The sequence below is a fragment of the Danio aesculapii genome, chromosome 7, assembly GCF_903798145.1.
Source record: "Danio aesculapii chromosome 7, fDanAes4.1, whole genome shotgun sequence".
NCBI lineage: Eukaryota > Metazoa > Chordata > Actinopteri > Cypriniformes > Danionidae > Danio > Danio aesculapii.
The window spans coordinates 11,358,468-11,375,143 of record NC_079441.1 but is presented as its reverse complement, the minus strand read 5'-3'; the positions used below and the strand labels follow the sequence as shown (position 1 = coordinate 11,375,143).

General features: G+C 34.3%; 1 protein-coding gene across 3 annotated transcripts in view; it reads right to left on the bottom strand.

Moving 5' to 3' along the window:
• Positions 1-16,676, bottom strand: part of dagla (diacylglycerol lipase, alpha) — a 107,503-nt gene that overhangs the window by 4,801 nt on the left and 86,026 nt on the right. Inside the window, exons 18-20 of one of the 3 annotated variants that reach the window (XR_008838067.1) lie at positions 15,695-15,821; positions 5,617-9,233; positions 3,901-5,397 (exon numbers count right to left, since the gene is read on the bottom strand). Coding sequence is in view for 2 of the 3 variants with exons in the window: in XM_056461038.1 (XP_056317013.1) it covers positions 8,523-9,233; positions 15,695-15,821 (838 nt within the window). In the remaining variant the exon portion in view is untranslated. Of the gene's footprint in view, positions 1-498; positions 663-3,900; positions 9,234-15,694; positions 15,822-16,676 lie in introns of those variants that run through there. The other 2 variants (XM_056461037.1, XM_056461038.1) reach the window with 2 other exon arrangements.

The following is a 16,676-nucleotide window of genomic DNA, read 5'->3' as shown; positions in this document are numbered from 1 at the left end:
CATTCTTTTTCCACTGCACCATGACTTTATATTCTATACTGGACATTATTTCTGTTCAGACTTTTGTCTAAGCAAAGTCAGACCTTACTGTCCTAATGAAATAATTAAAAATCAGTTCATGATCATATTTTATTATGGTAAAATAAGCGTAATCTAGAGGCCTTTGCCTTTCATATAAGCCACTTCTGATACCAAATGATCAACTAGAAGTCGAGATATTATCTGTTGTTCCTAAAACTTGGACAAGACTTTTATCAGGTAGTGTAAATTTAGGTTCTTCAAAAATATATGAATAATAATGAATATAAAAATATCACGTGAAAGACATTAGTAAGTTTATATATATATATATATATATATATATATATATATATATATATATATATATATATATATATATATATATATATATATATGAATAAAAGAAAAGGTTGCCTTACAATTTTAAGTTAAGTAAATGTTTTTTTTTTTTTACAGTGTAACATTGACTGAACTCACCGAACACTGCTGTTTCTACGGTGGTGTGTGGCTGGTGTAGGCTGCAGCGAATTTGAGGAGTCCAGGAAGATAGTTTCTGGATTCAGGTCCACTTCTGTTGGACTGACCATTATCTTAGCAGCAGAAAGTAAAGCCGTCTTCCCTTTATTGTAGTTTTCCAACACCTGCAGGATGTAGAGGGGAAAACAGAAAGCACAAGCCGGATGATAAAACATCAAGTGGAAAAACAAATGGAAGATTAAAACAAGCATTTCTCACACTTGAAACTGGAAAGATTTTCTTATATACATACATATACATACATATACACACACACACGCACACACACACACACGCACACACACACACACACACACACACACATATAAATATATATATATATATATATATATATATATATATATATATATATATATATATAAATACATATATACATATATATATATATATATATATATATATATATATATATATATATATATATATATATATATACACATATATATATATATATATATATATATACACACATATATATATAAAGTACACTCAAAAAATGACATTTGCTGCTTGTTTAAACTACTACTTTACAATGAGTTTATTCAACACAATTCTTAAGGCTTTTTTGGGACAAGTAATAGTTTTATGTTCAATCCACTAAAATTTGTAGAAACCATTAATTTAACTTAATAGATTTGTGTTGGGACAACATAAAGGAATTGTGTGGAACCCTGCATTTTTTACAATGACCACTCTAAAAAATTATGTCTGTTGCTTGGTCAAACTACTTAGTTAAAATGAGCCGGCACAACATAATTATTGAGTTTTGTTTGAGCCAACTTAATTGTTTTATGTTCAATCCTCTTAGATTCATAAAAAATAACTTAATTCCTTCACGATTCCTCAACACAAATTGATTGTGTGGAACCCAGCATTTTTTACAGTGTAGACTGGAAAAAAGCCTCATTGGATCAACTTAAATAAATGACTTCAACTTCTTACTCATCACAATTGTCCTAAGATAAGAATGGGCGTTGTTCAATACACAAAAAAATTATGTTTGTTGTTTGTCTACTTATATAAAATGAACTTAAAAAACACAATTGTTGAGTTATTTTTTTTTAGTTCTTTTTATTTTATATAAAATTTTTATATACTGTAATACACTGAAGAAAAAAAAATCATTGGATCCTCAACCTATATAAATTATATCAACTTCTTACTCCTAAAATAATAATAATGTTTTCCAACTTATTTATTACTGAAATCCATAATAATTAAGTAGAAATTAATGAATGTAGCTGTAATAAGCTGAAATTACGTTTAAATGTTCACTTTTTACTGTGTAGTCAATATATGGAATGACCAAAAAAAGTTTTAGTTTTTTTTAAAATCGTCCAAAAATTTTAGCCGATTGTTGTTCAATACACTTAAAAATGAGTATATCAGTAGTATGTTCAAGCTACTTATATAATAAAATGAGCACAAACAACACAATTACTTACTTAAACTTTCGTTTTATGTTCAATCCACTTAAATTTGTAAAAAACGAATAAGTGATCTTAATTCCTTTATGTTTTTCCAACATAAATCGACTAAGTTAACTTATTCGTTTTTACAAATTTAATTGGATTGTTCAAACTACTTATTCAAAATAAGCAGACACAACACAATTATTGAGTTTTGTTTGGGCCAACTTAATTGTTTTATGTTCAATCCTCTTAAATTTATTTTAAAAACTGAATTCCTTCATGATGCCTCAACACAAATTGATTTAATGCATTTTTTTACAGAGTGTATGCATGTTATTATAACATAAATCAACTAAGTTCACTTATTAGTTTCTACTAATTTAATTGGATTGAATATAAAACAATTAAGTTACCCCCCCCCCCCCCCCCCCCCCCCCAAAAAAAAAAAAAAACTCAGGAATTGTGTTGTTTCAACTCAACAAGCAGCTAAAGTCATTTTTTGAATGTAGTTTTATGACAATTTTGATGAAAATATTTGATTCAGATTAAATGTTGGCTACTGTGTATATTTTTAAATCCATCTGAATGTAATGTAAATGCGAAATGTGCAATTTCAAGATACTTATATCAAATATTGTATTACTGCAATATCAAAACATTTTTAGTCACTTTATAACAAGGATTCATTAGATAATGTATTTACTAACATGAACTAATAATAAACGATACTTGTACAGCATTTATAAATCAATTAACGCATTATTAAAATCCAAATTGCTAGTTAATGCACCTTTGTTAAAGATGAATAAACAAAGATGAAGAAATGCTGTAATAAATGTATTTTTCATGTTAGTAAATAGATGAACTAACATTAACTAATACAAAATGATTGTAAAATGTTACAGAATGTATTTTCTTTGAATAAAATACTAAGAAAAATATTAAATATACATATTACGTGGATGATAATCAAAACCGGTTTTCATGCAAGTGAAACAGAAGCATCAGGAATGATACAAATGTCATTTTTTACCCATGATTAAGTCATTTTACATAATAACATTCAATAGTTTCAGACACTTAACTATTCCGCTGAAATGTATGCATTATGAAAACAAATCATGCAGGATAATCAGTAATACGAGTAAACAACAACCAAGATTTAACAGTTCAGTTACACAACCACAAGGTGATGATGCAGATTTATTTATTAATGTGTGTAAACATATGACATGTGAGTATATGGAGTTAGAGACAACAATCACAGCAGTATCAGTTAATGAATGCAATGAAATGCAATTGACAAAAAAACAAATACAAACTACATGCTGCAAACAACCATCAAATAATTACACAAGACACACAAGATGATGTAGAAATGTCAGTCAATGCAAATCTATAAAGCCAAATACTGACAAAACACACGGTGAGGTGGATTGTAAAATTGTTGCAGTGTTAATTTTCCTCTCAACATTATGAAAGTAAACAAAAGAAAAAGTATGAATGAATGAAAAACTTCAAATTACTTAACTTCGGCACTAAATGATTGGCCAAAGTAAAAATCAATAATTATATAAATCATTATTAAAATAAAAAGGTAAATATTAAAAGTTACAAATTTTATACATATAAATTGCACAAAATTATATGTATTTTTTTACATTTATTTGTATAAATGCAATTCATATTTTTTTAATTGTTGTAAGTGTTAGATTTCCTTTAAAACATTAAAAGTAAATAAACCAAAAAATGAATGAATGAAGAACGTCATGTCAGGTAACTTTGGCACTAAATGACTGGCCAAATTAATAATAATAATAATAATAATAATAATTTTATATATATATATATATATATATATATATATATATATATATATATATATATATATATATATATATATATCTTAAAATCTATATAATATATCGTATATCATTAAAAATTTATTAATAATATGTATACATATGAATTGCACAAAAGTACTTGTATTTTTTTACGTTTATTTGTATAAATGCAATTCATAATTGTATTATTGTTGCAGAGTAAGTGTTACGTTTCTGTTAAAGGTGCAGTAGGTATGTTTGACACCCAGTGGTTGGATTAGGTATTGCACGCCTGGTTCAAAACACGCAAGTGCAGGATGCCAGATTGACAACATCAACAGGAGCGAGCCTGACTATCGAGCCTAAAGGCTGATTTGAGGCTGATTTGAGTCGTGTACTAAATAAATAAATAAATAAACATTCTGTGCTTCTGAATGGCTGTATTTAAATTTCTGCTGTGTTTCGTCTAGTGCAAAACACTGCAAATCTCATCAGGTAGCGTGTTGTTAAGACACGGAGTTACAATGTGACCTGCTTACCTAATGTTTCCTTCGTAATATTTATATTATTTGCTGATTAAAACCACCTTATTTGGAACTCTGAATCTGCATCTTATTTGGCAGTCTGCTACTGTTCACCAAAGGTCGCATTTCGATCGCAAACACATACTTTGAGAGCAATCCTTACTGAATGGCAACGCAGGGTGCTGAAATATAATTGGCCAAACTGGCATTGGGCAGGTTCATTGGCGTAGCGGACGGGCCCCGCATGATAAATTCATGCGATCCTAAGTCACTTCAGTCTTAACACCGCTGTCACCACGCACCAGCCCACCGGTCTTCAATTCACGCGATCATAAGCAACCCTCCCCCATATTGTCCATATTGTATGTGTGTGAATGAGTGTGTATGGGTGTTTCCCAGTGATGGGTTGCAGCTGGAAGCGCATCTGCTGCGTAAAACCTAGGATAAGTTGGCGGTTCATTCCGCTGTGGCAACCCCAAAATAATAAAGCGACTAAGCCGAAAAGAAAATGAATGAATAAATGCAATTCATAATTTCATTATTGGTGCAGACTTAGTGTTAGATTTCATCTAAAAAATTAAAAGAAAACCAAAAAATAATGTTAGGTAATATCGACATTTAATGATTGGTAAGTAAACATTTTACCATTTAAGTGCACAAGACTTATTTTCTGCAGAAATCTTTCTCCCCAAATATTAGTGCAAAAAATAAATAAATAAAAGTGATTTCACATTCATTTGTCAATATTCATCCTTTTCAAACACATTTGGCACATAATATACAGGTGAAGTCAGAATTATTCGCCCCCCTTTGAATTTGTTTTTCTTTTTAAAAAATTTCCCAAATGATGTTTAACAGAGCAAAGAAATTTTCACAGTATGTCTGATAATATTTTTTCTTCTTCAGAAAGTTTATTTGTTTTATCTAGAATAAAAGCAGTTTTATTACTTTTAAAAACCATTTTTAGGTCAAAATTATTAGCCCCTTTAAGCTATATATTTTTCGACTGTCAACAGAACAAACCATCATTATACAATAACTTGCCTAATTACAATAACCTGCCTAGTTAACCTAATTAACCTAGTTAAGCCTTTAAATGTCACTTTAAGCTGTATAGAAATGTCTTGAAAAATATCTAGTCAAATATTGTTTACTGTCATCATGGCAAAGATAAAATAAATCAGTTATTAAAAATGAGTTATTAAAACTATTATGTTTAGAAATGTGTTGAAAAAAAATCTTCTCTCCATTAAACAGAAATTGGGGAAAAACATAAACAGGGGGGCAAATACTTCTGACTTCAACTGTAAATGTGATCGATGCTCACTCAAATGTGTCATGCATGGTAAACAAATACATATTGAAGTCAAAATTATTCTGATTATTGTTTTTCTTTTTCTACTATTTACAAAATGATGTTTGACAGAGCAAGGAATTTTTCACAGTATTTCCTATAATATTGTTTCTTCTGGAGAAAGTCTTATTTGTTTTATTTCAGCTAGAATAAAAGCAATTTTTATTTTTCAAATCATTTTAAGATCAATATTATTAGCCCCCTTAAGCAATATTTGTTTTCGACTGTCTACAGAACAAACCACTGTTACACAAAGACTTGCCCAATCAATCACAACCTAATTAACCTAGTTGAGCCTTTAAATGTCACTATAAGCTGAATACTAGTATCTTGAAAAACATCTAGTCTAACATGATTTACTGTCATCATGGCAAAGATAAAATAAATCAGTTATTAATAATGAGTTATTAAAACTATTATGTTTAGAAATGTGTTGAAAAAGTCAGAAATTGGGGAAACCATATATATATTCTGACTTCAACTGTCTGCCAAACACAGATAAATCCAGCTCCAAGCGCACAAGATGGAACGTGTGTAGATGGAAAGAAGCTGCAATGCAACCCTGCTGCAAACTGCCAAAGCACAAACCAGACAAACAAAACAGGAAGTCAAGAGAAAAAATAAAAACTGACAGAGAGACCGGGGACCTGCAGAAAGGAAGAGAATAACACCACAGATGCCCGAGCTGGAGCTGAGGAGGGATGTTTCTGCAAGATTATTCACTGCAAAGGAAGAAAGCATGCATGCAGCAGGCTGTGCACGGCGTGATATACACTACTGTTTCAAAAGTGTGGGGTTTGAGTCTCTTCTGCTCACTAAGTGTAGATATATTTGTTGAAAAAGACAGTCATTTTAACATTAACATTTACATTTCTGCATTTAGTAGACATTTTTATCCAAAGCAGCTTCTAATTTAATTGAACTGAATTAAATAAACGCACTCGGGACATGCATGCATAACTGTACAAAGCTTTGACTTTATAGCCTACACTCCCGCATAATGTAATGTACAAGCGACTGAAGGGGATTCGGTGACAGAATATACTTATCATATATATGTTCTTTGCTTGAAAGCAGAGAAAAAGTTGGAAATAGCTTTGCAGTGATATACTGAAAGCAAAAAGTAAAAGCTTAAGAAAATAAATAGCAACAGCGAGAAAACAGCAGTTCATAAAGCATCGTAGCGATATGGATATATATCTGCACAAGCTCTGCAATTCACCAGCATTAGATACTGTAGTATATTTATAAAGTATATTTGTCCAGCATCATGTCAACAGATAAATATGTATAAAATATGATATATAAGATATTATAAGGTATATTTGTGACTATAGACCACACTGACCGGACTATGTGAGATTGTAGTCTGAATGAATTCCTTTCTTTGCACAACTAATTGAAATGTCATCAGCAGGATTATTCAGAACATTATTACCATTCATTTCATGTGTATTAATGTCATATCGATTTCAGTTTTCCTTCACAAAAGTGCTTCACATAACAATCTGCTCGCTGGGTTTCCATCACACTGTTAATGCGCAATATGAAGTATCACATAAGAAACCAGTCACGTAAATGCCAGATATCTAATAAAAATCCATTATTCTCAAAGTTTTACACTCATTTGAGGGGGTTTTAGACTTGTGTGAAAAAGGGTTAATACAAATAATGGGAGGTGAAATCCGATTTACCAAATAAGAGTCTGATGTAGCGAACATTACACCCATGTGACTCCATTCATAGATACATACACTTTGTTTACTGTTGTTACTAGGATACCAATACTACAGTCAGCCACACTAACAATTTAATGGAAACTAATTCGCAATTAGCATTTTTATTTTTATTTACTTTTGTACTTTAAAAAGATTTGCTACATTTTCAGATGGAAACCCAACTATAGAGAAGCGTCAAAGTTTTAAAAGGCTTCAATTGTGACCCTGGAGCACAAAATCAGTGATATGCAGCCAAAAATACATTGCACGGGTCACAATTATGGATTTTTTGTTTATGTCAAAAATCACACAAACATCATCAAACATCATCTTCCACGAAGAATTGTCAAGGTGTAAATATATCAAAGCGTAATTTCTGATTAATAATTGAACTTTCTTTAGACAGCTTTACGTCCTGTTCACACGGGGTGCCTGCATTACCGCTTCCCATTGACTTTGAATGTCAAGTGTTGCCGAACTAAATTGTGGATCTGTCTCAAGCACCAACCAATCAGATCGCTTTATGTAAATACTAGTGTAGACACTAGCCAATCATGTTTATGCAGTCAAAAGGAGGAAAAGTATATCACGGTTATATCACGCCATGCTTTATGTTCAATCTTTACATACATCTTTATACATTACCACCACCACTACCCCTACCACTGCTTCTGCTATGCCTTTTTGTGTTGCAGTCCAAGTTGAATATGATTGGCTGTCGTCACTATGACATCACCCTTCGTTAAGTGTTGAGGCCGACGCCTCGTGTGAACAGGCTTAAAGGCTATTTTGTTCATTATTGTGTTTTTATTCAACCCTCAGATTCCAGATTTCCAAGTAGTTGTATCTCAGCAATGTATTATCCTATCCGAACAAACAGTTCATCAATAGAAAACCTAGTTATTCAGATTTTAGATTATGTAACAATCTCAATTTCAAAAAAAGTGACCCTAATGACTGATTTTGTAGCCCAGGTACACATTGTTTAGTTTCATCATAGGCTAATTCACACATTGCCAAAAAACATACATAAAGAAGTTCTTACATGCACTGTAGCCTATTTAATACTTCTTTGATTGATAAAAGTAAAAAGAATATCTTATCGACCCCAGACTTTTGAACAGTAATGTACATCAGAGGCTTGAGATATAACATGAAGCGTTAGAGGTCGTTCCTTCAGATGGGACAGTCGAAGAACTGAACCTGTCCTGGGGAGAAGTTAAAGATGCATTATCAAAGGCCGAGGGTTTTATAAAACAGCTCTCCGATGTGTTTTCAAGACAGCTGGCCTCGGGATTCAGATTGGTTTTTAGCAGGAACTCTGGGGAAGAGTGCAAATCTGGTGTATTTTGGGTATGCTCAGACACATCAGAGGAAGTTTCAGAAGATAAAAAGCCATTCAATGGGACCGTTGAAGGGATTTCTAATGTTGGAAAGTCTAACTTCGGTGAGCTCGATGTAGTATTTGACTGAGATGGACATGTTGATGATTGATGAACATCACCAGAAGCGTCTTCAGCTTTTGTATTTGACCTAAGGGAAGATGTATCTACAGTAACAGGCATTGTGGGTGATGGGATCGCAGTGAGAGATTCAGTAACAGTATTTTCAGTGGACGTATTTTTAAATGATAAACCGTTCCTTTGAGTGTCTGAACCCGGTGGTTGAACAGAAACTGTTTCACTGGGAGTTTTGGGAACTATAAAGCATTCGTCTGGACACAGTGGTGTAAAAGAGAGATCTGAGGATGGGTTAGGGACAGAAATATGCACTTCATTGCTAGCTTTCCGGCTTCCAACCTGTGCAGCAATCAGGTCTGAAATTAAATGTGGGTTTTCCAGCACCTGTGGAAACAAACCAACAAGTTAACCAAACGACAGACAAAGTGTAGGAGAAAACAAGCCAGTATGACCCGATTAGCAGCAGTTTTGTACTCGAAAAATAAAGCTTTTTCCATATTTGCCACTAAAGGCCCAGGTATACTTCAAACAAAGTAATTTTTTATTGAGATCTGAATCAAATCGCACATCAACAAAGGTGAAGTTCCAAAACACACCTACTGATTGCGTAATCGCCATGGACCAATGGTAGCTCAAATGTGATAAGGAGCCAAAATGACTCCTCCAAAAAGTTTGCTTTGGTGAGCGGTCAAGCTGTCGAATTGCCAAACGTCTTTCTAAATGACGTAATTCCAGTTCATTCCTCGCTTTCGTTTGAAGTGCACAAGGGCCTTAAAGAACTGTTCGGTTCCCCAAAGAATGTTTTTTCTCATTTATCTACCATTTTCCACCAGGACAAATCAGTTGCTAGTTCAGAGCTAGTGCTACAGTAAAGCAAGTTTTGACACCACTGCATACATCTCATCTTTCTCAGCAACACAAATATGGAAGCGCCAAATATAGAGATGTCATCAGCGAAGCATTGCTATTAATGTTAAAAGATCAGTGAAATTAAAATAACGTTTTTTTAAATGTTACTATCAGTATGTTAGTCTTCAAGAATATCTATAAGCTAGTGTGGTACAAAACAATGGCAAAATTCCTGTTTAGAACCGTTATAAACTTGTAAAGCTTGTAGTTTGTCATTTTCGCCTAAATGGATCAACCTTTTTTACGTCACCTCATACTTCAGTCATTTGACCAATCAAATGCTCTCTAGTATCTGACACGCCCCTTCTCCTTCAAGACGGTTCTCATTTGCTTTTCATTTTATTTTACTGGCAGAGCGGTGATAAAACAAATAAATAAAACAAAGCTCTATTGGGTGTTTTTTTTAAAAGGAGAGGAGCTACTCTAAGTCCCGCCCTCTCTTTGTTTTTCAGTTGAGATTACGTCAAACATTGAATAATAAAAGCACATTTCAAAGCACTTCATGGGACCTTTACAACTTTATGAACCTACACTGGTATCCAAACACAGCGAATCCAATGTATTCATGCAGCGCGCCATAGTTTGTATAGACGTAATTACGAGCGATAACATCGTATTCATGTAGCATGATGAATTTGTATAATTGAAGTATCCAAGGGAGAATAACATGTTTAATTTGAATAGAGAGATTAGATGCAATAATGTATTCAAAATTATGTATAAATTATGGCGCTCAGAAACAGTTTCTGTCCGTTTCATTGATCTATAGCTAGGTTTCCATCCACTCATTTTTATGCGCATATCCAAAATGGTTGATGAAAACGCCAAGATCTGCATAAACTTCTAAAGTGCACATAAAAAACTGTAAGCGCATAACTGAGTAGCATAAACGTTTTATCCGATGAGAAAAGATGCGCATAAACTACGATGGAAACACTTACCGAACAAATTCCAATGTGCCTTAAAATTTGACACGACGCATTCATTGTGTGTCAGCATTTGTCTTCTGAGGCGCAAGTCATTAATAAATAAAGAAAAAAAATACACGCAGCTTCTCCTGTCGCAGCAAATTCAGTTTTAGTTTTGATATTTTGGTGCCAGTTAATCAGGAGGTGACCATTTTGATGGAAACGTTGCTTTAATCGCACGTCTTTTATTCCAGTTTTGCGGCTAAATTTTATTTGTATCTTTAGATGGAAACATAGCTAATGTGAGATCGCCTTCAGCCCGATGCAAATGGTACTTACTTCTAGCCCAGCAATGTTTTGGTGCTACTTAAAGGCACAGTATATAATTTTCGTCACTAGAGGGCGTTTATTCACAACAAACAAAGGCGTAATTTTGTGATACAGTGATTGAATGTGGAATAATGGGATTTGTGGTCTTCATTACATCCTACGAGACTCCTGCAGAAATCATGTTGATGGATGAGCTGAAGTGTTCAGCACTTATCATGGTAGTATGAAGCAGAGTAAAGTTTTTTTCATATTCATATCCGAAAAACTCGTCATGTACACAAACCTTGCACACGGAGTCAGATGCAAATTAATGAATCCATTACGAAAAACGCTAAACATCACAAACTTGTTCTCTTCTCCTCTTTAAACAGCAGCAGGGGAGAGGTGCACAAGTCACTGAATCCAACAAAGGGGTTCTCACTGTCCGCCACATTCTGTCTTATATTATGCAGTGTGTTTGTCAAAGTTGTCTGTGGCTCAAGTGACAGCATTCTGTATTTAGCTTTTCGCTTGTACAGTGGCTCTGAACTGTCAAAACACATCTCAAAGTGTTTTTTCAGGTGCAAAAATAAATAAATAAATAAATAAATAAATAAATAAAAATTGAACCTGGTTCGAATTATTTTAAGAAGGACAAAGGTTTTGGAGGCAGTGTGTCAATACGACTGACACAACGTGATGTCGAATTTTTTTCTTAACGTGAAAATTACGGACAAAAATTTTGAATTTAGTGTGCAGTAACCTTAAGACTAAAAGCTGTGAAAGTGAGTGTACTAAAGCAATTGTTGATAAGAGATGAACGTAACAGTGCAAAAACCAGCAAAGCTTTTATTATGACCCAGTCCACCAATTGTGGTTCTTCACGATCACATGGAGAAAAATCGACACTGTTTTATCAAACTAAATACATTTAGGCTTCTGTCATAAGGCTGCCCTGTGCAGTCAAATAAAACACACAACATATTAAAGCCTCTTTGCTCTTTATAAACCACTTTTCCTGGTTCAGAGCCATAACTTTAGGTGTTGAAAGACCAGGCTTCAAACCAGCACTTAAACTGTCTTGGTGGAAAAAGGGGCTTATGTGAACTTTTTCTATTACACAGAAACTTTTGTCCAATGGTAAGATATCATAGATTTTCAAAGTTCTATGAGGCCAATAAAAAGCTTTATATTTAAGAGTGTAGATTTTGAGGAGTGCAGTAGGACAAGTTGCATACCCACAGCTTAACACCTAGAGGGGATCTGAAGAAAGCCCCGAACTTAAATAGAAATAGCATTGCATTTGCAAGAAGGAGAAACAGCCATGCCAGAATTCTTTTACGCAGGTGTATTTCCAACGGCTGTGGGTGTAGAGGGAACAAAGACAAAAAAAAAAAACAAAGACAAACCTTTATGTACAGTTATAGCCAAAACAGACAAAATTGTGGTTAAGACATTGCCACAGACCTGTAACACATACTGCAATCCTGGAGTCCAAAGCAGCCCAAAAGCCTTATAAGCATAGCAAATGATTTTTGACCAGGTATTTACAAACCCCAAAGATTTTGCAAAAAAATAATAAAACATGGCACATCTGAATCCTTCTGTACTTATGTTACATGATATATTATAGGTGCTGAACAATATATAGTTTGAAGGCAGTATTATTAGCCCTCCTGTAAAATTTGTATTAGTTTTCAAATTCAAGTGATGTTTAAGTTCAATTCAATTCAATTCACCTTTATTTGTATAGCGCTTATACAATGTAGATTGTGTCAAAGCAGCTTCACATAAAAGGTCACAGTAAATAGGAACAGGTGTAGTTCAAATAGGAACAGTGTAGTTCAAGGAACAGTGTAGTTCAAATAGGAACAGTGTAGTTCAAGGAACAGTGTAGTTCAGCTTGTAGTGTTTAAGTTCAGTTCAGTTGAGCTCAGTTAAGTAAAGAGAATGTAATGTTTTTCAAAGAATTTCCTATTATATTTAGTCTGCTGTCTGCTTGTTAAGTGATGACATGTGAAATACTGATTCCGGGTCCAAGCCGCTACTCATTTGAATTGAAAAAATATTCGTTTATGGCCACTTTTAGTCAAATCCACACATTAAAGTGAATTTCAACAAAAACCATGGTGTACACAACAGTCTCTGGACTTGTTGCATCACAGACATCAATATTTTAACAATTTATAAAAAATAATCACTTTCTGGGCCATCTGATGTTAGGCATGGATGTGTGTGTATATATATATATATATATATATATATATATATATATATATATATATATATATATATATATATATCTTTGAAGTCGGAATTATTAACCCCCTGAATTATTCGTTCCCTGTTTATTTTTTTCCCCAATTTCTGTTTACCGGAGAGAAGATTTTTTCAACACATTTCTAAGCTTAATAGTTTTAATAACTCATCTCTAATAACTGATTTATTTTATCTTTGTCATGATGACAGTAAATAATATCTGACTAGATATTTTTCAAGATACTTCTATACAGCTTAAAGTGACATTTAAAGACTTAACTAGGTTAATTAGGTTAACTAGACAAATTATGGTAATTAGGCAAGTTATTGTATAACGATGGTTTGTTCTGTGGACAGTCGAATAAAATTAGCGTAAAGGGGCTAATAATTTTGACCTTAAAACTTTATTCTTTTATGCTTTTATTCTAGCCCAAATAAAACAAATAAGACTTTCTCCAGAATAAAGAATATTATCAGACATACTGTGAAAATTTCCTTGATCTGTTAAACATAATTTGGAAAATATTTAAAAAAGAAAAAAAAATTCAAAGGGGGGCTAATAATTCTGACTTCACCTGTGTGTGTGTGTGTATGTATATATATATATATATATATATATATATATATATAATATATATATATATATATATATATATATATAGTGATCGTGATTTCTGAAAGAATTACATCGCTTTGTAAACGTTTATTATTATCATTTGATGAGTCTTCCCATACAGTTTGATATAGCGCTTGGACCCAGAAGCCGCTTCGTGTGACGTCACACTTAACAAGCAGGTTATAAGTTTTTTTTTCTTTTAGTTTGGCTTGAATGAAAGCAGTTTTGGATTTTTTTTAATATATACTGTATATATGAACTATATTTTAACCACTATTGTCCAATGATTACCCTAATTAACCTGATGCCGAGTTCAGACTGCACGATTATTAAAGTAGTCGCATCACAGATGTTTTCACACTGCATGACTAACAGGGTTCGGGTTCCGTCACTGCTGTGTTTATACTGCAAGATGGGTCGACGCCGGGGGTTTCACACTGCATGACTTTACAATAGGAGAATCGCTAACAACTTTTGTCTCGGTTTGCAAACTATGTCTCACAACCAAACACGCACGGGAAGTGACATGGAAACAACACAAGGCCATGTAGTATATCTTTTGTTATTAACTACATAATGAGAAAGAAGCCTTTAGTGGGGTAGAAAATGCACTTATTTTGCTCACCTGGGTTTTGAAAGGGATTAGCAATTTCACTTCAACTTTTTCTTTTTGGACCCGGTTGTGGTATTGCTCAGATGACACAACAAACAGACAGTGCTCCTGCCAAATTTACACTAGTTTTTCCACCATTTCTTGGGTCCAAATAAACTGAAAAGAAGCCCCTGACTCCTCCCCCCAACCAACCGCTGGGCTGCAGATATCCACCCTAGTGGATGCTGCTCTCTCATTGGCTGTAGTAATCGCCGATGTTATTTTCAATCAAACACATTTGACACAGCATGATTTTGATCCCAGACATTTAGCATGCCAAATATCTCACGACCAGGGCCGCGTCCATAGAGGCCACCTAGGCGACCACCTAGGGCGTTTATACTTCTGCGCGCTGTTTCTATTGCTCTGCAATACACTTCCAAAACGCTAGCTGCTTCTCTGTGTCGAGTTCCTTCGCTGGTGTTTTGTTTTTTCTGAATGCCAACTTAAATGTACAAGTGGCTCAAATTCACTCATTTTGAGGCAGGAACCGGCGGACATGCAACAACTTTAATCATAAGGTAAACACAAAACAGCAGTCTCCATCTGGAGCTCCTTCACAGGACTCCACACTTGTAAACACCCGCTGCATCACGCTCGCCCTCTCACCTCCGCCCACACTCCTCAGCGCTACCAAGCCGACCAATCACAGAGCTTGCGCTACGCGTACATGTTAAATTTTTTGAGAGGTGGGTGTCAGCGGTGCCGACGGTCACAGCGAGGGACTATGCGTCCACGCGTAGGCTGCGCCGTAGCATACGTGTGCGCTTGACGCAGAAGTATAAATCAGCCTTTATACTATTTATACTACAAAATGGCGTAGAATAGTGCATAAGTATGTGATTTTTGACGCACCTGAACTTGTTCTTTGAGTAAAAATGCAAATAAATCAGTTTAGAATCAGTTCACTGTAATGGTGAGTTTTAAATGATTCACCTAATTCACATAAACATCGCAATATTCAACAGTGCTTATGTTTGTATATGACCAGAAACCTGTGCATTACATTGTACATGCTACAAATATTGTTCAGCCCTAGTCGGATGTATGTCCATATGTACAGATGCAGGATCAAATGACACTCAGATTTGTTCCGAATATTTCATCAGCCTCCAATCACTGAGTTGGCACTTTTGCAAGAGCTAGACGTAGAAGCATGCATGCTAAAAAACACACAAATACACACACACACCTTGTTGAGGCCATCCATCACCACATGGGGCATGTGTTCATTCAGCATGGCTGGAGAAATGATGACCTCATCAAAGGCCTTGTTATCGCCCCACAGAGCCGAGTACGTGGGCTCTTCCTGACCACAACTACAGAGAGACACACAGAGAGAAAGACGGTGAGGGAAAACTCTATTCTCAAACTTTGACTCAGACTGATGCAGGACGTGACACATTCTTTACTGGAAAAGAAGAAATAGAAAGGAAAGAATGAAGAAATGAAGGTATTTCTCATCGCCTAAAGCATACACTAGATCTAATTCTGTCTTATGGAATTGAGGTCACTAATGTAGACATTATACCACAAAGTGATGATATTACAGACCACTACCTCTTACTATATAAGCTGTGTTTACCTGAAATTAGCAGATCCGCTCCGATATATCGCCCTAGTAGAACTATTGTTCCGTCCACTAAAGATGAATTTATAAATAACTTACCTGATCTTTCTCTACTTCGAAATGCACCCGCAAACGCAAATGACCTTGATGTAGTAACCAGCAGTATGGATGCCATCTTTACTAGCACTCTAATACTGTGGCACCCATCAAACTAAAAAAAGGCTAGAGAGAATAAAACTACACCATGGTATAATAGTCATACCCCGCGCTCCTCAAAACAGCAGCCCGTGCCCTGGAACGTAAATGGAAAAAAAACTAATTTAGAAGTCTTTCGAATTGCATACAAAGACAGTATGTCCAGCTATAGGAGGGCTTTAAAATCTGCCAGGGCTGAGCACCTCCGCAAACTGATAGAAAATAATCAAAACAATCCTAGATTCTTATTTAACACCATCGCTAATTAACAAATAATCGGTCATCTTTGGAACAAAACGTTCCACCGCAAATTAGTAGTGATGACTTCATGAATTTTTTCAGTGATAAAATAGAAGGCTTTAGACAGAAAATAGGAGATATTAAACTTTCTGCACCGCCTTATACTTCA